At 38.2% G+C, this 26,468-nt stretch overlaps 1 protein-coding gene across 1 annotated transcript in view; it reads right to left on the reverse strand.

Moving 5' to 3' along the window:
• The window catches only part of SDC2 (syndecan 2), a 133,738-nt gene that overhangs the window by 15,779 nt on the left and 91,491 nt on the right, over positions 1 to 26,468 (reverse strand). The window contains exon 2 of the mRNA XM_036754097.1: positions 6,988 to 7,099. Within this exon, the coding sequence (XP_036609992.1) occupies positions 6,988 to 7,099 (112 nt within the window). The remainder of the gene's footprint in view (positions 1 to 6,987; positions 7,100 to 26,468) is intronic.

The following is a 26,468-nucleotide window of genomic DNA, read 5'->3' on the forward strand; positions in this document are numbered from 1 at the left end:
TGATCAAGTCACTCCCCTCTTTCACCATCTTACACTGCCCTAGTAGGAAACACCACAGAATAATCATAAAGATGTTAAGAGTTAGAAAGAATCTTAGAGATTTTAACAGTCCAACTTCCTAATTTTATAAACGAGGAAACTTAGACATTCCTTGATCTTTTCCACTCAATCTTTCTGGCTTTATCTCTCAGTACATGAAAACTACAGGAATCAGGACTGATGTACTAAAAGCAAAGCAATGGGTTTGGGGAAAGGATGTCCCTTAAGTACCCTGCAACTTCCTGACTCTGCATCTCCATCATGTCTCAGAAACCTCTTCATCCCTAAAGATCATTTCAACCCTGAAATTCATGACTAGGAAATACTCCCTGTCTCTGAAGCCCTTTCCCTCTCTCTGACTGGATGGCTCTCCCCAGAATCTCCACTCAAGGAAGGTGCCCAGGGCAGCCACTGCTTCATTTCTCACCAAGCTACAACGTGGATTTCTGCATCATGTCAGGTACCTTCCCCTGTTCATCACCCCTTCCCTTTTTAGCTTCATTTTATGTCTTCCCCCATTAGAACATAAGCTCCTTGAGGGCAGGGTCTGTCTTTCTTTTTGCTTATTTTTGTACTCCCAGCATTAATTAATTAATTACTATATGTCTGGCATCTACTAAGCACCTAATTAATGCTTGTTGACTGACATCTCTGTCCACATCATTCATTCTTTCTAGAATGTTTTCTCACCTCCTGTTGACTAATCTGAATCCTACCCTATTTCTTATTTCTCACCCTACTTCTCCATTACATTTCTCCTGATTAGTCAAACCCACAGTAATCTCTACCATCCTCTGAAATCCTATAGTCATTTCTGGATCACTCACTCGGCATTTTATGATATGCTTCCATGTGTAAAACATATTTTTTTACGTCAACATGTTTTACCCCCCCAATCAGATTAGAAAACACTTTGCATTGACCCAGTATGTCAGAAACATACTAGGTGCTAAATAAATGCTCATTGATTGAATCTTTGACTTGATCCATAGTAGGAAGATTATTATTGCTTTTGCTTCCACTCGACCCTCTGGTCATAAACTGGATTTTATTTCTTCCTCTTGCCCATTTTAACACTGTCTCATAACCTATCCATCATGTATGGTATGATTAGATTATTCTTCTAGAATTCAGGTAAATTAAGAATGTACTCAATATTACTATTTAATTTACAAAGGTGTCTCATTTTTCTATCTTAATCTTCCACCTAAATCTTTCAATGAAGAACAGTTACTGGAAAATTGTGATTTACAATAAAATGCATTTCCTATAGATTTAGCTCATGGCTTCAAATATCCCTTTGCCTATTTTACTTCTGAACATCTAAATTCTTCTCTCCGTCACCTACAAAGACTCAAAGGACATTAGGAAGACTTGTAAAGGGCAATGGAAAAATATGTGAGTGGGACAAGCAGACTCACCATGGTGACTTGCACATGAGAAGGGACACAAAAAGAAACAGAAGAAGTGACCCTTAAGACATCACGAAAACTATGAGTGACTGGAAACATAGTGGGCCATTCACGCAATGAGAGTGATGGGATAATATGCGTCAAGCCTAAGTGCTACAATGACATTAGAAGAAGCAGGGGAAGGCCTTTGGCACCTTGAAGAGATCATCTGTGAAAGATTTATGGGAAGATGTGGATAAGACAGGCACAAGAAAAGCATGGAAGTATTGCAATGCACATTAGTGAGGAGAATGTCAGCACCAATGACAACGCAGATGCATCTACATACCGAAGTATCTACTTGTTATATTTAGCATAATAATCTTGAGAGCACCTTTCTACCAGCTGGCCTGTTAATCCATCAGCAACTTAGGAACAATATATTTGACTTGTTCACAAAGTGAATGATTTAATCTTTAAAGAATTACTTGCATTTGAATAAGAACTGATGATGAAAAAATTAATAGGTTAGATTAAGAATATTTATATCCATTAGGTAATAACAAATCAAAATTCTTTTCCAAAAGCCTGCTTTATAATGGGCCTGGAGAGATATTCAATGCTTATAGTTAGGTCACTTCAATATAATAAAAATAGCAATACTATCTAAATTAATTTACCAGCTTAGTGTTAAACCACAGGAAGTACTTTACAGTGCTGGACATAATATTACCAAAATTCATGTGGAGGAACAAAATGTCTAGGATTTTAAGGAAAATAATAATAATTTAAAAGGAGGAATGAAAGAGGAATAGTAATTCTGGACCTCAAACTATGTCATAAAACAGTAACTATCAAAACTAGTTGACAATAATTAAAGAGTGGAAAAGTAGATCAGCAGAACAGACTACATAGGTCAGAGTTTGAAACAATCAAATTCAATAATTGAGTGTTTGATTAACTGGAAAACAAACTACTTGGAAAATAGTCTGGCTTAAATTAGGTTCATTCCCTACCCTTATACCTTCTGTCACAATAATATCAACATGGATAGGTGACCTGAATATAAAAAGGCCTACCATTAGACCATTAGAGGAGAGCAAGACCAAGTACCCTTCATAATCATGTGTATGGGGAGGATTTTTAGCCAGTGAGGAATAGAGGCAATCCCAAAAAATAAAATCAGTGACTTTGATTACATGAAATTGAAAAGCTTTTGAATGAACAAAATCTATACATCTAGAATAAGCAGGCAAATTGCCAACTGGGAAAATTTTTTTGCATCAAATATCTCTGATGTTTGGGTGTGATAACCCAAATATATATGTATATGTATATGTATATGTATATGTATATGTATATGTACAGATATATATACATATATATATATACATATATATGACTAATAGCCATTCTCCTATAGATAAGTGGACAAATGGTATGAACAAATGGTTCTCAAAAGAATAACAAACTATCAGTAACTATATGAAAGACTGTTCCAAATAACTAATAACATAAGTGTAAATCAAAATAACTCAACTCATAACCAGCAAATTGGAAAAATGACAAAAAGTGGAATTGGTTGGTGGTGGAGGGGATTAAAAAGGACAGGAACATTAATACATTGGTAATGGAGCTATAAATTTGTCCAACCATCCTGGAAAATACTTTGGAATTATTAAAAAAATAAAAATGACTACAACGTCCAGACCCTTAGACCAAAAAATATACAACAAGCAAGCTACAGACAGAAAGTATCCATATACAACAAAATTTTCATAACAGTCCTTTTAGTGCTAGCAAAGACTTGAAAACAATGTATATGCCTATTGTTTGGAGAAAGGCTAAAGAAATTGAAGTAAGTGAATATAATGGAATATTATTAAGCCATAATAAATGACTAATATGAAGAATTCTAAGAAGCATAGAAAGATATATAAGAGCTGATGAAGAAGTAAGTAGAACCAGGAATACAATATATACAATGACTAAAACAATGTAACTGGAAAGAGCAAAAAAAGAAAAGAAAGAAAGAAAGGAAAAGGAAACTGAATGCTGCATAACTATAAAGTCTAAGTTTGGTCTGAAAGTAGACTTGAGAAATTAAACCTCTTTCCCTTCCTTGTAAAGTTGGGAGGAGAGGGGAAAAAACAAAGGTGTCAAATATTGCACTTACTGTCTGACATGGTCAACGTACTAGCTGGTTTTGCTGAAATCATTCCCTCCCCCCCCCCACCCCGGCCTCTTTCTTTAATCTTTGTTAAAAGGGATGGTTTGGGGCCTAGGGAAGAAGGGAGGGATATTTCAAAAGGCAAGGTGATGCAATAACAAAAACCATCAATAAAAATAAAAAACAAAGTGTCCCAGATATAAAGTCCATGATGACATCAGATATCAAAGAAAAAGTGAATTCAAAGGGAAAAAAATTAAAATCTACAATAAGAACCTAAAATTTGTGAATTTCTTTAAGGGAGAAGATTACCTAAAGATAATATTTCACAAACCCAGATCCCTGATGAGTTGAAAGGTATTCATGGAATTTAATCACTATTTTCTTAAATCCAGAAAGTACAAGATAGATCATTAATAATACCACCTCACTTCTCTTCCTAAAATAGCATTTTCTTCCAGTTTACCCACTCATCCACTTTCAGTATCACAAAATGGCAGACACAGAAGAGGTCTCAGAGTTCATTTGGTCTAACCTGTAACTAGTCCAACCAAGTACCCCTTTTATAATATGCTCAACAAGTTGTCATCCAGCCTTCATTTAAAGATGCCTAGGAAGGAGGAACTCTCTCATGGAAGAAGACATTTTCTGCTTGGCCTCAGATGACAAAAAGAAAACAATGAGTGGAAGTCCTTTCAATATAAGGAAAAACTTCCTGGTAATTAGAGCGATCTAAAAATAGAATGGGCTGTTTCAGGATTTACTGGGTTCATTAGTTTTATTGGCTGCTATGGTGCAATGTTGACTCATCTATAATTTGCAAGTCAATTAAAATCCCAAATCTTTTTTTTCAGATGAATTGCTTCCTAGCTATAACTCCCTCCTTTTGTATTGGTGAAGTTGATCTTTTGAACCCAAATATAGAACTCAACATTTATCTCTATTAAATTTCATCTTCTTTAATTCAATAAATATGTGTTAAATATCCATTATATGCAAAGCACTGGGTAAGCAGACAAAAATGAAAAGAATTCTTGACTTCAAGTAGTGTATCATTTTAGTCTGTATATGCATTTTTGCATCCTGATTCTGTCATATATTGTATCAGCTATTGCTTCTAGCTTTGCATCAGCTACAGATTTGATAAGGATGCCATCTATGTCCTCATCTAAGACACTGATAAAAAACATTCAGCACAAGGCCAAGAACAAACCCTCGAGGCACTGTTCCAGAGTGTGTCCTTCCAAGTTGACATCAACCCACTAATGACAACTCTTTGGGTCCAGTTGTTAAACTTTCCCACAAAGAAAGCATGAGAAACTTTTGTCAAATGCTTCAAAAAATCTAAGAGCTTTCCTCTAATCTACCTATCTATTGACCCCATCAAAAAAGGAAATGAGGTTAGAATGGCACGACGTATTCTTGATGAAGCCACTACTAGCAGAGTGGTCACTGGGTCCTTTTCTAGGTGTCCACAAGTCATCCCTTGAATAATAATATGTTCTAGAATTTTGCTAGGAATTGAAGCTAAGCCTCCCATCTTCCCGTTTGTGAAAATTGGGCCCTTCTCTAGTTGTCTAACACCTCTGTATGAGGAGGTGAGAGACACTGGTTAGAACACTTTAAGAACCATCATCTTAAGCCAAGAGTCAGTGACTGCTATTTTGAAGAATAACATTCTCAAGGCAAAGAAAGGCAGTGATGATGGATGCTGCTCTTTTGCACACTTTTTTCTATAGCTCTGATCAAACTAATGTTACAGCCAGGAGCCAAGAGATAATGGCCACATGTTTCAGCCCCAGATCTATCCTGGTTACATCCTGTGATTTCTAGGTCTCATCTATTCCATCCACATCTTTGAAAAGAGAATTTTAACTAAGAGGAGATACAAAGTCCTCTTTCCTTAAATCTAGTAAGAGAGAGAGAGAGAGAAAAAAAAAAGTAAAAAGAAGCATCTATCTCTTGGAATAACTTGGATACTGTTATGTTCCAAGACAGCAAAATGACATGCGTGATCTCCAGAGAGCCCTTCTAAATCTTGAATTCTAAGATCTGTAGTATAGAGACAAGATTTGCACAATTAATTATATGCTGGGGTGTTCTGAACCTTATTTAAGCACAAAGTATATCTGAGGCACTAAGGAAAAAACATGTGTTATGGGTGTAAAGTATTAATAGAGTTTTAGTGAGTGACATCGGGGCTCTGCTGGGCAACACTTACCCCACTTGTTCTGCGTGTGAGATATATATCACTCCCCTAAGAATAGCAATGGCTATTTTTACACCAGGACTGCATTGTAAGCTCATACTTATTAGGTCAGCAAGCTCTTCCATCCCTTTCCCAGATTTGCTGTTTCTCCATTTAAAACACTACACCTTATATTATAGCTTGACTTCCTTCAAGAAGAAGATCAATTTGCATCTTCCTGGGTCATTCTGCATTTGAGGCCAGTCTGCCAATCAGATGGCATACGTAAATCTAAGCCCAGTGCAGCTGTAAGGACCTTTGGGGTTACAAATGAAAATTCTAATCAATAAAAATCCCAATAAAGATTTTCATGGTACCCCGCTGAACACTGTTTCCTGACTTGACCATTAATTACCTCTGTGCTCAAATCTTGTCTTAGCCACAGCTTCCACTGGGATTGTTCCGGGAGCAAGTGAAATGATTGACCACTGGACTAGAGAGTGTTTATCACAAATGTTTTTCAATTCAACTGTACATTTCCCTTCCTCCCCCCTAGAGCCCCAGAGGGAGTAAGTGAGGCCAAACTGTTTCTGATTTATCTTTTAATTTCTAATCTGTGGTAAAGAGTTTTGCCAAGTAGGTGTTCATTTAATTTCCTTACAAATGTTTTAGGTGACATTACTCTCAACGTCTTAATTGAAAATCCCACTGAAACTCAAATATACTCTCTATATAAATAAATTCTTTGAATTATTTCATGAGAACTGTTCCCCAAAAATGTTTAAAACAGAAATACCAATGGACAAAGTGAAAACATAAAGAGAAAACACAGTTGAGGTAAAGATACAATATATTAAGACTTTCAACTATCATTTTATGAGGTACCCCACTCCCAAATTAGCTTGAAAGTATGTGTGTGTGTATATATATGTGTGTGTATGTGTACATATGCGTATCCGTGCAGATGAATAAATATATAGATATATACACATTATATACATTCAGATTCTACTATGAAACAAAGGAATAAATGAATCAATAACTCAACAGACTCCTGAAAGAATTCTAGAATCTAGTTAGTTTCATAGCATCTAAGAATGAACCAATTATTATTAATGTTGAACAAAAAGACAAAGTCTTCATGTGGGAAGAAGCTGGGGGGTAATGGTGAAGAAATAAAAGTGGTTTTCCATTCTTACCTGAGCCTGATGCAGATGCGTAATCGTCATCATCGATAGGATAAACTCCCGATGCTTCTTCAATAGAGCTGTTGTCAAGGTACATGTCTTTATCAGAAGTCAGCTCTGCCCTCTAAGAAAGAAATGAGATCGAAATTTAAGAGGGCAAACTATTAAGAAGCTTGTTTTATTTATTGTATTACTCAGTTTTCTTTAGTTATTTACCTCCCCATTCACCCCCATTCTTCAAGTCCTGTGTCTAGGAATGGTTTAATACCACCTTAAATGGCCAATGAGAGGTAGGGTGGTGTAGGGGGTGAAGAGTCCACCTTGGAGCCAGGAGAACTAGAGTTTCAAGTCTCCCCTCTGACACACACTGACTGTGTGACCTTAGGCAAGTCATTTACTGTCTCTCAATGCCCTCCGTAGACAATTCTCTGTGACTAAACTGCCGAGAAAGTGCTGCCTTGCACTGATAGAGCAGACATTCCTCATCCAGGAATTCAATGTAATCTTAGTTCTAGTCCTTATTCCTATATATACAATACAAATCTAAACTGCCTGGTGCAGCACACACTGGGAGACAGTTCAGGGACTCCACTGCCTACAATTTCATTCAGTATGATCAAACAAATATTTATTAAATACCTACTGCGTGCCAAGCACTGTGCTAAGTGTAGGGTAAGATAACAAAGTGTAAATAATATGCCATCTCTATCATTTCGCTTACTGTTTTGTTTTGAGTTGGGGCATAAATGAATCTGTTTCTGCTTCTGCTTCTTCAACATTAAAACAATTAGAAGCCACTAGGGCTACTTCTCTTGCATTCACAAAGACTGTTACAAAGCTATGGCAACATTCCCTCTGAATTCACTGAAGAGAAATGTTTAGTGTACTGTGAGGCAAGAACCAGGAGTGTGCTGGTAAATGTTTAACAACCAGCTTGGGGAAAGGGCATGATGTACACGTTAGATATACTTTTAAAAGTTTAATGTGCATTAACATTTTCTCCACGTTCTTAAGTCTAGATCATCAACCAATGAATCAAGCCTTGATTTGCAGCATTTGATGATTTTTGAGGTATAAATGCTTATAATGAAAATTTAACAACTGGCATGAACAAGGTCAAGCTGGATCCAGCATAACCTGCCTATGAGACTATCCAGTAAAACAGGAAAGTGGTTGTCAGCCAACATAAATGAACAACCACCACCAGCACCACCACCATTACATGGGCAGCCTAGTATTTTGGGGTCATGATCTTGTCTGTGGCACCTCGAATGGTGAGTGATCTAAACAGTGTGTCTGCACAGATCATTTCACAATGGAAACATTCCTCTAATGACTATGGCCCCTGGTCTCTCTGACCCTGAAACTAGTGATCACTATGCCAAGAAAAACATAAACAGATTCCTTTAAAAAATGTTTGATGTTAGGTAATAGCAAACAACATGTTTGTTGTTGAGAAAAGTAGCCCTACAGAATGAGAAAGGGCCTTGGGAGCCCCTTGGACTATCAACTATAGCCTAATCTATGCTTAAACAGGAAATCCTGGCAGTGATGTCCCCAACAAGAGATTCTTCTAAAGTTCTTTTTACCAAGGAAAATGAAGACCCAAGACTTAAAATTAAGAGTTGGAAGGTGGCAGAGAAAAAAGTCTAATACAGGGTTAAGTCTGAGAACTTGGTTTTTAAAGTATTTTGATAATTGTGTTTTAATATAATTGGTTTTCTTTTGTAATCCTATATATTTTATTTTAGCTTATGGGTCAACTAGCATTTACTAGCACAATTATTTTGCTGACTCACAGCTTACTCAATAAAAGGGTTTCATTCCCAAAATCAATTTTTGATCCAGCCAGAGTCAGAATAAAAACCCACATGGAATTAGGGTAGTGGATATCTACTAAAAATGATAGCAGTAAGTTGATATTTGATCAGTCCTATAATTAAAGCATTGTCGACACGTAAACAATTCTTTTTTTAAATTTTTTTTTGGAAGGTAGAAGGGAAGGCAATTGGAGTTAAGTGACTTGCCCAAGGTCACACGGCTAGTAAGTGTGTCAAGTGTCTGAGCTCAAATTTGAACTCAGGTCCTCCTGACTCCAGGGCTGGTGCTCTACTCACTGAGCCACCTAGCTGCCCCATAAACAATTCTTATGGTCTGATGAGGGTAGAGTTTATCTGTAAAATTAGAGGCTTGATCTAATATGCCTCTCTTCTAAATTTATGATCCAATCACTACTATACTATTAAAAAAATTGAATGCTCACACCCAATAGACTTTAAAAAATTCTTTCCCCACAACATTGTTTTTCATGAGATTTTTCTCATGAAACAGAATTTTCTGTTCCAAGAGTCACTGGCTGGAAACCATCCTAGGCAGACAGGCAGGACCCCACCCTTGAAAACAGTACGACTTTATTCTATCAAGTTACAACTCCTGCTAGGAAAGGCAAACACATTTTAAACTTGATCCTACATTCTCCACTATTCCTCTATGCCAATTCATAGAAAGGTATGTGAATCCATCTTGCTTAATCTGCCCTATCGCCCAGACTCCAAGCACTGAAATCGAGGGCTCTGGTTTTCCCGTGGCCAGGCTCACAAGCTTTGAGTAACTGCATGGAGCCAAGAGTCTGAAGGAACTTTTCTCCCAGCATGGTCAGATCTCAATTTGGCACTCTGGATAAGATCCATTCTTCACTTTTCTCTCTTCCAAGGTTTTCACAATCTTTAATGTGAATTTCCACAGTTTTCTGACTCTTGCCACAGACCCTGAGGTATATTCTGTGCCCCAGTCATGCAAACAATCTTATTACCCACCAAAGGCTTCCTCCTCCACAAAAGCAATCAATCAAGAAGCACTTAATAAGCGCCTACTATGGGCCAGGCAGTGTGGGAGGTGCTGAAGATACAAGGGCAGCCGAGAAGTGACTCCTGTCCTCACAGAGTTTAAAATCTAGCTGGGGAAAACAACAATATTCATATAAATGCATATCTACATGAAATAGATAGAAGGTAATTTGGGGAGAGAAGGTATGCAAAAAGAGCTGATCATCCTTTATCAAACATACCAAATTCACTCCCACAATCCTCCCTTTGCATACATTGTTCCTCTCAAAATCGTTCCCTTTTTTCTACCTTTCCAAATCTTACCAGTTCTTCCAGGCCCACCTTAATCCAGCTTTTAGCACAGTGCCTGGAACATAATAGATGTTTACTATATGTTTACTGATTGACTGATACTGACTGAATCTACATCTGTGATAAAGTCTTCTCTGATAACTCTTTCATGGACCACTAGCATCCATCATTTTAATTCAAGTCAAGCCAATTCAATGAGCATGTATTAAGCCCTCAATGAGCACAGTACATCACGCTAGGCACTGTGAGAAATAAGCAATCTAGACAAGATTTGGTTCTTTCCCTCATGAAACTCAAAGACAGTACTTATTAGGAACACTTAGAACTTAGGGGTGGCACCAATAGTCTATTATCAAACAGTTTAGAATTTAATTAAATAGTTTCTTATTTTGGTTGAGAACTCATATGGGTCTTACTGCATTTTCATTCAATCATAAATGGAGAGCTGGACAGGAACTGAGAGGCCATTTATTCTAACTCCCTTATTTTTTGAGGACCCAAGAAGTAAAGTGAATTGTCCAAAGTCACAAAGACTCTGTGGGGCTGGGATTCAAATCCATTTCCTCAGAACCACTAGACATTCCAGTTTACCAAGTATATTCATCTTCTCTTTGCAACTCTACTAACAAACTCCTTGAGGGCAGGGATTATGTCAAATTTGCCCCTTTATCGTCATCATAATTACTTAGTATTGTTTGGAGTATATAGCAGGTGTTCAAGAAATGCTTGTTGACTTATATACCTAGAATAAATTGGTCTTTGGGTGAGAATGTATAGCTAAGATGTCACAATAGCACCAAGTCCCTACAAGTTATTATCAGATTCACGAATGGAAACTAGATCTATTTCAGGCATGGATGGTCCTCTGACCCCATGCTTTGTATAAATTTTTAAGTACTCAAGTTTCTTCTACACACAGGTTACAGCACTAGGATTTATTTTCAAAGCTAGAGAATTTAGAAGCCCTTTTTCAAAAAGGAAAAACCCCTCAGAATACTAGAAACTCTGTTTCCTTTTCTTCACAGTGAGTGATTTTAATTTCCCTCTGCCCACACCAAACTTCTGGTTTGATAGATCTAAGTACAGCTCTAAGATATTCAATCCTTACTTGTAAATTGAGTTTCCATTCATTAGATAACCCAGCTGTCTAGACCAACACATCATTCACACACTAACAGGCGGATGGAGAAAAAAAAAAAGCCTTACAGATAATTCTGTGTTACTTTAGAGACTTTACAATTCAGCTGTACCAGGTAGTCAGTCGCACACACCATTGAATTTCCCAAGATAAATGACTCTTGCAAGATTATGCCAGGCTAACACCACTCTAGGTTAAGAAAAAGGTGAGCCTGGAAGACAGTCACAGGTTGCATGTACGGTGTCCTTGTTAATTGGTTTAGCTTCCTAGATAAATGCTTTCTCTAGCACACTCAATTGAGATTCCTTGAGAATTAGAGCCAGAAGGAGAAATAGAGAACGTCAATATTGGGGTTCTTAACCCAAGTCAGGAAATTTGTTTTTAAAAATATTTTAATAATTGCATTTTAACATAATTGTCTGGTTTGGTTTTTTTTTTTTTGTAATCCTATGTATTTTATTTTTAGCTAGTCAGTCAATTAGCATTTATTCTGCCTTGCTATATGCCAGGCACTATGCTAAGCACTATTTTATGCATTTAAAAAACATTATTCTGTGAAGGGGTCCATAGGCTTCATTAGGTTACCAAAGGGGTCCAACAAGAGCTACTCAGAAAAACAAAAGAAGTCATCCATTTTGTTGTTGTAGGAAAAATAAAACACACATCTTTTCTGAGAAGAGAAAGTGGAAGAAAGCAACCTAGGGGAACTGCAATTTCCTAAGAAATAAGGCTATTCAAAAATAGGACTACTTTCCATCAATGATTTTTAAGCAAAAGCTAGATGCCTAGTTGCTGGCCATATTTCACTGGGGATTCTTTTTCAGGTTCAAGTTAGACTAGATTGCCCCTGGCATCCCTTTCTCTCTGAAGTTGTATCCATTCCTGTAATTCAGCTGTCTCGTGCCCATCTAGACCAGGCTTTTGCAAACACATTGGTTCAAGTTTCCCCACTGTGGCTGTAACCCCCAAACCTGCAACTTTTCTGAAACCAAATTCTTTTCTGCTTCTTCAAGTGTGACCTCTCAACATTGGTGGAATAGAATTGTAATGTCAAGGAAGAGAGAACCCCAGTAACAGACTTTAGGATAGTGAAACTTACTCTAATTACTCATCATCAGAATGAGAAAGAAAAGCCAGATTTTTCATGAATCAAGGGGTGAGGGGTAGGAGGAGGAGGGCGGAGAGGTTCCATAAGCCAAGCTTTAGCTATAAAAATAAAATACCAATCTAGCATTAAATTTCTGCACCACTCTATAAGAAACTAAAAACCCAGATGGAGGCTTTTGTTTCCAGATAAAGGCACTTCTAACTCCTGACTTAAAGGGGCCTTACCTGCACAGCTGAATTTACCTTTATGATTAGTGTAAAGGGATGAAGTAACTGGTGGAATGTAACCTTAGCTTGTACTTGCATTAAGTTAAACTGATATACCATGGGCTGATCTATTATGAAATAATAATTATCTCCAGACTCCTGCCACCAGTCACTTAAGGAGGATGTACCCATTCTTAAGTTTTTCCAAATGCATACCCCATAGGACTTTATAGAGCTAATTCAACTCCTTCACTCACCAGATGAAGAAAAAAATTCCCAAAGAAGTTAAGAAAGAAGATTAAGGGAGAATAAGATTTTCTTTTTTTCCTTTTGACTTTTTTTCTGTACCTTGCAGAAAACTAACTTTTTATTAGTATCAATCTGCTGCTGGGTATTAGTAGCATTCTTGGTTTATTACTGAACAGTTAAGCATACTTATTCCTCAGCCAAATTTCTATTTTTGACTCTGTATACAGTCAAGGATTTCCTTGAGCTACCTATATGAGTTTCTCTTTAGATCAAAAATTAAGTCTGTTCTCACTTCACTCAATTAAATTTTTTTTGCCCAAGAAGTAAGGAGGTGATCTAGTCTTAATCTCCTTGTTAGTGAAACAAAGGGGTTTGATGAGCTCATCTTTGAGTTCCCTTCCAAGTGTCCCTTCAAAGAGGCAGATCATAAACCCTCCTTGCCTTCTCTTGCCCAACATTTTTGTCCATGTTCTTCTACAAATCTTTCATAGGGATTCCTCCCCAGTAGGCCAGGAGCTTTACCCTGGGTTTAAAAAAAACTTAATGTTATGTGGGTACTAGTACAACAGATGGGCTGTACATCTGTTGTCCCTTCCTTTAGCTACATGATTGGCCTACCACCTGTTCTGGTCACATTATCTCTTGAATGATATCTTTTACACAACTTCTTGAGCACATTATCATTGATAAAAATGCTAGAACCTATTTATGCCTACCATATATCTTTCAACATTGGCTTCTATGAACTCAGTTATCATCTCTCTGCAAATGACTTGATGATCTGTGTATCTAGGTCTAATCTCTCTCGTGAGCTCCAGTTTCCCATCACCAACTGCCTATTGATCATTTTGAACTAGACACTCAATAGGCATCTCTGCTTCAAAACGTCCCAAATGGAACTCATTATCTTTCCTCTCAAACCTACCTCTATTCTGAACTTCCCAGTTACTGCTGAGGGTACCACCATCCTTTTAGTCAATGTTTGCCATCTTGCCACCACTCTTTTTCTCTGTGGGTAATTTAATCATTTTATTAATAAGGCCAGCATGTTATTATAAATAAAAGGATGGCCATTTGGCCTTCTCTCTTAGACCAAAGACCATCATGGCAGCAGGCTCAGGGATATGTTCTTTTGGAAGAGGAGTGGCAATCAACTCTGATTGGTCAGCACAATGTGAGGTGGCCTACATTAAAATGTGGGGCTGAGAGTGCCATTATGTCCTGGAGTGTCATTCTCCTTAACCTCACATATCCACATCTGCTGCCAAATCTTGTCATTTCAATCTCCTCTACTGCATCTCATCTGCATCTTATATATAAGTATGTGTATATATAGACAATCATATATATGTGTATGTACACATAGATATTATACATGTATATATATACACAGATATACATACATACACGTGTGTGTGTGTCCTTGAGACAGGGGTTGTTTCATTTTTGTCCTTGTGGTCTATGGATAGTAGATATTGATCAGAAGGGACTTAAGAGGTTCTCTAGTACACCAATTCTCAAAGTATGGTCCAGGGCTCTTGGCGGTGGGTCCCTGAAACCCTTTTAGGGTATCTACAAGATCCAAATAGTAATAATTTTCATAATAATCCAGTCATTTAAATTTCTAATATAAAAATATCAATGGCTATAATACAAATAAACAAAAGCTTGGAGGAGGGAGAAGAGTAGTCAATAAGATTCTGCAATCAGAGGACCAGGATTTGAATCCTTCATCTTCATGATTGCTGCCTTGTGACCTTAGCAAAGTCATGGGCCATCATGGTTCCTTTACATTTAAAACCAGGAGTGAGACTACATGCTCCCTTGACTCCCGCCATTGCCCTGTTTTAAATACATAATCCCTCATTTTACAGACAAGAAAACCAAGTCCTAGGGAGATTAAGCAACTTGCACGAGATGACATGGGTAGGAAGCATTAAAGGCAGTATTAGAGCCTAAGTCCTCTGAGTCCAGAGGCAATGCTCTTTCCATTTGTACCACACCCTCTGTGCCATCTGTATCCTCTTTAGCAGAGTGCCTGGCCCATAGCAGTCATAATAAATATATGAATAAATATTTATACATGATCAATGTTTGAGGATTAATTCCATTACCATTTGGGAGACCCATAATTTTGATTCTATGTGGAATCAAAATGCAAAATTCCATCTATTTCCATATAGTCCTTAGGTTTAAATTAAATTCATAAAATGTTAGAACTGGAAAAGACCTTTAAGATCATCTAATCCCATTCCCTATTTTCTAATCCTATTCCCTATCTATTCCCATTCTTAACCTATAGGAATAAACTAAGGCCCACAGAGGTTATATGACTTGCCCATGGACTTAACCTACCTCCTCCTAATATTCCTTTGTTCAGAAATGAGGTATTTGAGACTTAATTTAGGGGGCAGCTAGGCAATTGATAAAAGCACCAGATCTGGAGTCAGGAAGACTTGATTTTAAATATAACTTCAGACATTTACTAACTGTGTGACCCTGGGCAAATCACTTAACCCTGTTTGCCTATGTTTCTTCATCTTTAAAATGAGGGAGAAGGAAATGGCAAACCACTCCAGTATCTTTGCCAAGAAAATCTCAAATGGGGTCACAAAGAATTGGACATAACTGAACAACAACAACATACCTACATGGCAAAAAGGGGTCAAGATCAGAAATGAATGGAATTGGAAGGGCCTTCTCCATAGGTCATGAAAATCTTTGAGACAATATTCTGGAGAATACCTGCATAATTCAGGATTTCTTTCAACTTTCCTATAATATTTCTAGCCCAAACACAAAATATCAAGACATTTCTTCAATAAGTTATTACAACATATAATATAAAGAGAAAGAAAAGAGCTTAGCTTACTTATTGTGTGTATACTCAGTCACGAAAATTAAGAACATAAACCCAGTGCTTTTAAGAAGCAAAAATCAGGCTGTGGGAAAACTGAGTTAAATGGGTAATTAACTACACAGGAGGAAGGAAAAGGACTTTTTCCACAAATAATCCCCAATCACAGATAACTGAAGACATTAGAACATTTGCTAATGGAATCACAGGATCACAGAATTTCCACGTCAGAAAAGACACTGGAGATTAACTTGTCCAACTCATACCTAAAGAAGAATCCCCCTTTATAACACACCTGACAAGTTGTCATCCAGCCTCTGCCTAAAGACCTCCAATGAGGAGAAATCCATTTCCTCCTGAGGCTGCCCATTCTACTTCCACATAGCTCTGACTGTTAGGAAATCTTTTCTTCCATCAGTCCTAACTGGGCCTCTTTAGAACTTTGTTGCTTTCTATTTTTCCTGCTATGGCCAAGTAGAACAAATCTTAATCCTTCTTCCAAACAACAACTGTCAGAGTCTTGAAGCCAACTACTATGTCTTATGTTCCTTACAAGTCAGTCACTTAAAAAGTGTCAACTATGTGCTAGGCACTGTGCTAAGGCCTGGGAATACTGAGAAAGCCAAAGAATAATCCCTGTCCTCAAGGATGCACACTCATGAAATCTTTGCTAACCTAGTCAATCAATAAATCAATCAGCATTTATTAAGCACCTCCTGGGGATACAAAGAAAAAAAGAGGAACAATTCTTGCTATTAAAAAGCATTTAGCTGTTATCCTAACCTCATATGAAAGAGTCAAGAGGAAAAGAAAAGGTAGTCCAAAATCCTCATTTCCTTTCTTAAAACAAAGCCCCATTTCCTTCACAAATTATCTTACTGTGAGCTTCTAAACTAACCACCTTGTTTTCATTGGATCATAAAATGCCTTACAGAGTATCAATTATGGTTCAGAAAAAAATATTTTTCCAAGTTATTCAACAGGAACTATAATTACTAATGGGCCAACATCTTTTTTATGCTACATTTTACATACTTTCAGTAACCCAAAAGCATTTTTTAAAAAACTCTACGGTTTGATGGTCTCCTTAACTATGAAGTGTCTCCTTTTCATACAGGAAGAGCTTCTGACCTAGGCAATTAAATTCCCAATAATCGATCAGTGAATCTTAAACAAAACCTTGTAAAGGGCCTGACTGGCCTTTCAGGGTTTGTATGACTCACTGACTCTTACCAAACCATCTTTTTTACAGAACATTCTTTACTGTAAAGAGATAAACTACTTGTTTTTCTGACTTCAGTCCAATGTCAGTCTGCCTATTGATTCTAATATGAAGCAATGCCACATTTGCACCCGCAAGGTCTCTGTCAGGCTGCTCTATTTTTCTGTGATTCTCATTCAGTCCAATTGTGTCATTCCAATGCATTGACCCATTGGTCAACTATATTGGACCAAAGTCCTCTGTTAATATCTTTTTTTGTAATGTGGAGTCTAAAAATAGCCAGCAGCCCTGATCACATCCTGTCAACATTTATATTCATATCCACTAATTATTTATACCATAGGAATACAATACTACAAAATCTTGTGATCGAAAATGTTATTAGGAGCCTCATTATCACAAAAACCCTTCATGGAATAAAAGATAGTGCAACAAATCCGGATTTGCCATTCCCATTCCCAATGCATGCTAATTTTGTAACTCAGAAGTTAACCTACAAAGTTTATGAAATTAACTAATCAAAAGCAATGTTTCTTGCATGGAAATTGGTTCCTGGCAGATGCTGAATTTAAAACACTCATCCTTCATGACAGTAAAGAGAAGGATAACCTAACTAATTCTTAGTTCGGTCTAGAATCTGGACCCTCAGAGAGAAGGAATAAACTTCTATCATGAGTTCAATTTGTTGGCAGCATTTATCAAGGATCCAAAGTGGGGAGTTGATATGAAGAAATGTATATTAAAACAATGCCTGGGACTTGGAGTGGGATTGTTTTGGATATGTATGACACACAAAGGGAAAATGTTCATTACTTACAGATGTTTGCAAAGTCGTGCTTTCTTCCTTTTTTGGTATATCAAATGGAGGGAAACATGGAGTCTGTAAGTCATGTCATTACCAGTACATTGCCCCCCCCACCTACCAAAGGATATTCCAGTATTTGTTTTACAGTACAAAGGATCGCAGTTTAGACGAGAGAGAAGAGAGGGGAAGGGAAGAGAGGGAGGAGGAGGGGATGGGAGAGGAAGAGAGGGGAGAAGAGAGGAGGGGAGGGGAAAATAGACGGGAGGGGACGAGAGAAGAGAGAGAAAGTGCAAGAGGAGAGAGAGAGGAGATAGAAGAGAGCAAAAGGACAAAGAAAAGGGGAGGGTGATAGAAGAGAGCAAGAGGGGAGGGAGAGAGGGAGAGAGATTCTAACTTGAATCTCAGTTGGAATGTATTAATATATTCCCACTGCTTCTCTCCCAGATTGGTTTACAGGTGTAGTTTAGAAAAATGAAGACAGGGGTTTGTGGCTCTAAGATGCTTTATTGTTTTGTTTTGTTTCTGATTCAAAAGTGTTTCATCATTGTTATTATTGTTTGCTCTGGACCTTTGCTTTTGTCAGCAAAGGGACCAAAACAAGAAGGTAGTTTCTTCTACTAATGTTCAGTCATTTCTGACTTTGTGGGCCCCATTTGGGGTTTTCTTAGCAAAAATGTTGGAGTAGTTTGCCATTTTCTTCTCCAGCTCACTATAAAGAAGAGGAAACTGAGGCAAACAGGGTTAAGTGACTTGTCTGGGGTCACACAGTCAATCCCTGAAACAGGCAGGACTTGAATCCAGATCTTCTGGACTTCAAGGCAAGCTCTATAACCAACTGCAAAATGCTTTCTCTCTTTCAAAGGCATTTCTCAACCCCCCCAAAACACACACACACACCATAATGAGGGGACCTCAAGTTTATGAAGGAAGCAGTTTCCAACCTCAGAGTCAATGCTTTGGCCAAAGAATATTTTCAGCCAAGTGTTACCCCAAAATTTACATTTTTTGGCCTGTAAGATTTAGCTGTGCATATTTTCAGATGAAAATGATTATTTTATTTACATCAACAATGTATATTAGTGGATGGTGCTACATGAATGATGGGAGACTGGACAATGAATGCGACAGTAGATTGTAATGGATCAGACCTAAGCAGTTTCATGTCAGCTGGTGCCTAGGAACCATTTTGCCATGTTTCATACATGGGGGGGGGGGGAACCTACAATTTAGCATGTATTGCAAAGGTCTGGCTAAGTTAAACTCTACTTGAATACCAATAAATGCATGGGTCACTACAGAGTTGGCCCAATGAGAGGAATGTTATGTCGAGCACTAGTAAAGCTGATAGAAAGGCTTCTTGTCTATTTTAAAACATACCAACTATGCAGAGTGCTCAAATCCTATTAATCATAGTCCATGAGAGCTAGGGATCAGCTTCCAAGTATCAACTCTATGGGTAAAGCCTCCGAGAGGGTAGGATTTTCCACTCTGGTGATACAATCCCTTGCCTCTCAATCTCCCAGGAGCAGTTGCTATTAAGCCTGAGCTTTATCACCTGAAAAATGGCCTTTTGTGGAGGTATAGGTCAAGAGGAAAACTTGGAAGTTTTACTATCTGTTATGCCTCCTGTAGCATTCCCTCTTCCAATCCTTAATGGTGGTGCTCCCCCTTCTTTCAAGGTTTCAGATCTTGGTCATTGCCTCTCCTGGATCACTATTTCAGGATCACTCAGCCAGCAGAATGGGAAACTGAAACCCATTAAATGACTTGCTCCCAGTCACGCAGACAGTGGCCAAGATTCAAACCCAGATCTCCTAACTCCAAAATCCAGTTTTCTCTCCACTATGCCAACTCCTAAACATGTTTTCAACGTAGGTTTTCTATCAAATAAAATCCAAACTTCTAGTGTAGCATTCAGGATCCATCTCAGTTTGGCACCATCCTAACTTTCTTAGTCATATTTCCCACTACTCTGAAAATGGCCTGTGCTTCTCTATCTTTGTGGTTTTGTTCAAATAATCCCCTTTTCCTGGAATGCGCAGTTCCTATCTATCCTTTAAAACAGTTCATAGGTCATCTCTTCCAAGAAAATTCACCATGGCGTAGCAGATAGAACACTGGACTTGAAATCAGGCAGACCTGGGTATGAATCCCACCTCAGTTACTCACTAGCATTGTGAGCCTAGGGAAAGTCACAACCTATCTGAGTCTATGAGGCAGAGGTCAAAGCGCACAGAGCAGTCAAGGTACGGGAAACAACCAATACAAAGGAACAAAGATGGGAGCTACCCAAATTGGCCAGAATTCTGAAGAACTCCAAGGAGGCCAGTGTAGCTGGATCACAGAATCTGGGGGTGGGGCTGGAGGCAGAGAAAGGTGTAAGAAGGCTGGAAATGTAGGAAGGTGGGGGCCAGAATGAAAAGGGCTTTAAGCACCAGAGGATCAAATGATACAGTGTAAATAAAGCACCTCATAAAACTTAAAAGCACTACATATAGGTATCCTAGAATGGTAGATTTAGAGCTGAAAGGAAACATAAGAGGCTGAATCTGAATCCAACCCCCTCATTTAGCAGATGAGCAAACTGAGGCTTAGAGGTCAAGTGACTTGTTCTGGGAAAACAGGATTAAAACTCAGGTCTGTTTAGCTCCAAGTCCACAACTCGTATCTACTGGGCCCACTAGCTATCTCTCATTTTCTCTCAGCCAGAAGTAAGTGGCACAGTGGATAGAGTGCCAGGCTTGGAGTCTAGAAGACCAATCTTTCAGAGTTCAAATCTGGCCTCAGACACTTACAAGCTATGTGACCCTGGGCAAGTCACTTAACCCGGTTTGCCTCAGTTTCCTCATTTGTAAAATGAGCTGGAGAAGGAAATGGCAAACCACCCCAGGATCTTTGCCAAGAAAACCCCAAATGGGGTCATGAAGAGTCAGACATGACTGAATTACAAAAATAAGTACTGGGAAGAATAACTGGTGCCCTTTTTAAGCTTTCTTATTACACTTTTAGGTTACACTTAGTATTATAGTTATTTGCAAACACTCTACTTGCCAGACCATGAAAATATGGGCCATATCATATTCTTTTTCATCTACCCCCCACTGCACCTAATGGAATGCTTATATTTGATGATTACAATTGATAGAGCAAATGGTATGATCTATGAAATGTCTATGTCAGATTTCATTTAAAGACCAAAGTGTTTTCAGGAACCAGATAATTTTTTTAAAAAATATGAGCTCTTGCTTAAGTTGCATCAGTTGTGAATAAATGGGATTTTGCCGAGAGGTTTGTAATGGATCATCCCATTGGGCATTTTGTTTATTTCTCATTGACAATGCAATATTCCCCTCCCTTCCCCCCCACCCCCCCACTGCTTAAGAAAAGAACAGAGAACTGCAAGGGTATCCTCATACCGAGGATATAAAGTGCTTCATACTTGGCCAAATGCTTCAAAATAATTTTTGGTTAGAGACAGATAAGAGCTGCACTCGGGAGAATCTAATTCCACTTTATCCCTTCATCTTGGGCCATGAGGACAAGTCTAGGAAAATGGATATTTAATTGCAACATTCTGGTTTCTAAAATTCCCCAGGTCTAATTACCCATCTCATTAGCTACTTTTTGCCTCTCAGTTATTTAAAGAGAGAAGGCAACTTCCTGTGACAGTCTGAAGGACGGTCAGACCCAGAGATTGCCAGCCTCAAAGTTAACGAGCTCCTTTTTGGTCACATTCCCCACTACTACCTGTGCCCAGAACACTGTGACTCCGAAACCCTCACTGGCGTGGACTCACCAGTTCTTCAATTAAAATTAGAGTTTTGTGTTGATCTCTGGTTTTCTGTACCAATCCTATTACACTCATCTCTCCGAGGAGAGTGAAACATTGTCTTGTCGTAATAGTAACTGCTTGTTCGGCCCTTTGGAGCCAGCCTCTGGGTTTGCTGATTACAGAAAAGGCTTTGAGTTAATGACACACATTGAAGACCTGATTTAGGAGGACTTTAAAACATGATGAATGAAGATGGTATCTGCTCCCTTTCGCTACAGGAATGTGCTGATCAGCATGACCCAAGTGAGAGCAGTAACTTAAATGACTAATGGAAGGATTTTCACTAAGGTCATAGAGAGATACACATAGGACTTGGGCCGGGCACATAGTAGGTGCTTAATAAATGTTTACTAGCTGATTGACCTGTGATTTCAGTGAGACTGGGGACTCAGATGAGAAAACTCCCGACCTATTCAGGTCATACCTTTTCTGCAACTTACAATTTTATAAAATCATCCAAAGTCAACTTGACCAAGGTCACACAGCTAGTACGGGGGCACACGAGCCCCATTCTGCCTGGCTCCGGAGCCAGCTCATTATCCACTAGGCCAGGCCATTTCTCTAACCTAGGTATTAGCACTACTGATAATGACTTTGATGGACAAGTGATTTTTTTTTCCTGTAGTCATTCCCTTCATTGCTCCTAACCCTTTGTGATTTTTCTTGAGATATTGGTATAAATCCTTTACAAAGGATCCACCCAGCGGGCTGAAGGCCTTTCTTTGGTTCTTTTAAAATATCTAAAGAATATAAATATAAATAATTTCTACATTTAAGTTAAAAGTAAATTTATGAACTAAGGTCTTTTTAAAGATGATGCCAAGTCACCATGGTATCTGAAGGATACACTAAAAGGATTATTCACATTCCATATATCTACTGGAGAAGAAAGTAGAAAGCCCCAGACCCTGCCCAAAACCAATAGCCCTAGGCCCTGTGTTTCTCTTTGCAGACTGTAGTGTGGCTTGATGAAAGTTGTGTGTGTTTAAGCATGAAAAGTAAAGAAAAATAATTTAACTCAAACTACTTTCCTAATAGGGAAGCTAACAACCAGTGAAGTAAATTATGAAATCCAATCTAGACTTATACAAGCATTCATTCACTCATTTATGTGAGCATAAAACTGCACTAAAATGATAGTTACTCAAAGATGTGTGTGTACGTCAGGAGATAAAATCAAATACTGGACAAATTTAGTCATTTTAGCAGAAAGGTATAGGACGTCAGCACCAGAGATTAGAGCTTAGAGATTGTCTAAGCAAACTCATTTACTGAAATCTCACCTGCTGTGAAGAGATGGAACACATAATGATGAGAACTTTATCTGATGGGAACCAGCATTCTTTCTTCAATTCAATTCAGTTAACATTGATTATGTGATTATAACGGGGCAAAGAATTATTCTGGCACTGTGAAAATGAAGATAGGATGGGGAGCTCTGCCTTCAGGGGGCTTAGTATAAAGGGGAGGAGGAAATAGAGAGTGATAGCAAAGGAGAATGTGGTGAGGATAAATGAGACTATGGTAAGGAGAAAGAAGAGATCCTTAGAAAGTGCTATCAGAAATCTGAGTTAGGAGAAAGGTGACATTCTTTGGGTTGGGAGAATTAAGACTTCAGGAAGGCAGTGGCACCTGCGTGGAACTGTGAAGGAAGGGATAGAGGTGGGTGAGAACTGAGAGAAGAGTCCCTTCCAGAAATGGAGTACCGAATGAGTAAAAGGAAGGGGATAGGACAGAGTTAGATTTCAGTGGGAAACAGAGAACATTCCAGTTGAGTAGAAGGCAGAACTTCTGAAGAGTAACATGAGCCAAATCTGAAAGATTAGGTCGAAGGCATATGACAGAGGGCCTCAAGTGTCTGGGCTGGAAATTTATACTTTTATTCAATATGCAATGGGGACTGAGCGAAGACTTTTATGCATGGGATATTATAGAAGACGACTCAATCAGAAGTATAAAGGATTAATTTTGGAAAGATTGGTCTATTTAAATTTTTTTCTTGTTAAATTTTCATTAGAACCCCATTGGGAGACAAATGCAAATAAATCTTGCTATAAGTATGTATTATTTCATTCTCATGACATAGGGAGCAGGGAAAAAATCAGAGTAAGGGAGATATTCAAATGTCTGGGAAAACAACATGAGTAAGGCAGAATGGTCAAAGTTGTAGATCTACTTAAAAAAAAACTATTTAAAATACTCCATTGCATAAACACCATTTTCTACAACTTTCTGCATGAGAAAATAATTAAAAACTTCGTTTGTATGCATGCGTGAGCGCACACACAACCCTCATCAGTTGCTGCTATTTTTGCTCTTAACTGAAGTTGCCTTATGTTAATTTACTCATGACAATTAAAATACCTCAGATGGATATTTGGAGTATTAAGAAATGAAATTCTTGAAGAAAATACATTCAGAAGTCTCAAGAAAAATTTTTAATAAGTGAATTCAGTTAAAAGAGATTTTTTTATACTCTATCATAGCCTTGGTAGCCTGGGACACCTAAAGACAACGGTGCCCACACTCTATGGGTACTCAATAAATTTTGATAATAATGTTAACCTTCCTTTCACTTAATTCCTCCCTATCTAATATTCTCCAAATTCTTTCCAAATGTCCACTGCTTCCGTCCATGGCAACCAGGCAATGGTAAAATCCATTTAAAAAACATTACTCTGTACTCTTAAAGATTCCTTTTCACCTTTTATGTATCACTTACTCTCCTAACTGGTTGCATAATCACTTGGAGAGCCCAATCATATTGAAACTCAAACTGCTAATGGGAACCCTTATAATCACCTGTATATACATAATGTTATAGGATTTATGTTCTGGTATGACCAACAAGTCATAGAAATTTATGTTTCTCCCAACCCCCATGCTGGTATTCACCACTGGGTGTAGCACTGAGGACTTTTAGGGGCTTTATTTTGTGTGCCTGGTTTTCTTTGGGATGGGAGGATGGGGGTGGGGGTGAGGGAAGAGAAAGATGCCACTCCAGGATACTGTTTGATTTTACATTTAAACTTGAGTGAAAGATGAATCTTCCCTTTACCACTACCACCACAGACACTGTAATTCAGTACATGTTACCTCTTCTCTAGATTTCTGTAGCAGCCTTCTAACTGGGCTAGCTGCCTCCAGATTCCTCCCTCTCCAATCCATCCCTCATACTGCTGCCCAAATAATACTCCTAGTATACCACTCCTAGTATACCTTTCAATGACTCACCATTGTCTGCTTAATAAAATGGGTTAGGGTTATGGACTGGCCTTTTTATTTCATTAACTCTAGAGTAAGAAACTTCCCTCCTCCAGTGCAGGTCAGCATCTCTGAAACATATATGGCTCTAACCCAAGGGCAAGTCCTTTTTTTGTGTGTATGTCATGAACCCTCTGACAATCTGGTGAAGCTTAAGGACCTCTTCTCAAAATGTTATTAAATGCATAAAATAAATAGGGTTATAAAGGAAAATGATTATATTAAAATACACTTATCAATTATTTTTAAAAACAAGTTCAAAGATCCCAAGTTAAGAACCCCTACTTAACAGAGACTTAATTCGAACCTTCACAGACTTAGTTCAGACTACCTTCATATACTCCAAATTCCGGCTAAAATTCTAACCCCTTTTGTCCAGTTGCCCTATCACATCTGCAGGCCTTTGTCTATTCCTTGATAATGCCTGGGATGGACTCTTCTGGCCTCCATGATCACGTGCTGTTTTCCTTTTTGTCAAAGCCCAACTCAGGTACCACCTTATTTGAAGCATTGACACCATGCCCTTCTCCACGTGATTTCTCCCTCTTCAGATTTCACAATGCATTTTTCTTGTTCCTTTCTTGATACTCAAAAACATCCTCAACCTTACCCACAGCTGCTGTATTAGTTATTTGTGTAAATGTCTTTTTCCTAATCATACAGAATTAGAAAAGTCTTGAAGTGAGAAGTCTGTGTGATGATGTAACTTTATGTGATGATGTATTTTTATAGCCTCCGCACTGAGCACATACATGGTACCTTGCATACTTACCAAATATTTGCTAAATTGAATCTGGCATCCAGCTTGACAACTTCTATGGCAGAAAAAAAAACCAAACTTGTTTGGGGTTTTCTGCTTGCAAAATGCCAAATGAAGATGTGACCACTCCTCCTCAGCCCCAGGAACTATGCTGTGGGGCACAGGGAAGCACTGAAGGTCATTTTCTATTATTCTCTACTTCCAACTGGGCACACCTGCCTTTGGTTAATGCTGTGGAACGAAGAAGTGCTTCCGATCCTCTCTTCTCTCTGCTTATCTTAACTTACCCTATAGAAGAAAAAACTACTTACTCTTGTCCCTCCAGTTCTAGAGGCTGGAGATTGTAGCTGAAAGACTGAAGCTGCCCGGGTAACCTCTTTGGCATGCATGCCAATAACTCCTCACCTAATAGCCCTCCCTCTGCCTCAGTGCCCTGGCCCACTGGTGATTACGACAATCCCCTCAAGTGGTCAAATTGCAGGGCAGCCCCCATGGAAACCCATTTGGAACTGTTCAAGCTCATACCCAAGAATGATGTTTTTAATACAGATTGTTCTTTTTAAAATCCTTACAAAAGCAGCTGTAATCAATCCTAAGGTTGTGGAATTGGGGGGGGGGGGGGCACGGTTACTCTGTAAAAATCTGCCTTTGGAGAAGCCCTAATACTGATTCTCTTCACTTTCATGGTTTTTAAGAAAACAATCCCCATGGTAACAACACATAATCAATTTCCCTGTATTCTAACACTAAACAAAATCTAAATTAAAATATACATTTTTAAATTAAATAAAACCACAGCAAATATAAGAAAACCATTTGTTATGCAATTGTGCAGATAAAGGAGAGGTTTTTTTTTTTAAAGAAAAGCCACTGAACAAATTTGGTAATTATTAAACACAAATTAAACCTCAGCAA

The sequence above is a fragment of the Trichosurus vulpecula genome, chromosome 1, assembly GCF_011100635.1.
Source record: "Trichosurus vulpecula isolate mTriVul1 chromosome 1, mTriVul1.pri, whole genome shotgun sequence".
Taxonomy (NCBI): Eukaryota; Metazoa; Chordata; class Mammalia; order Diprotodontia; family Phalangeridae; genus Trichosurus; species Trichosurus vulpecula.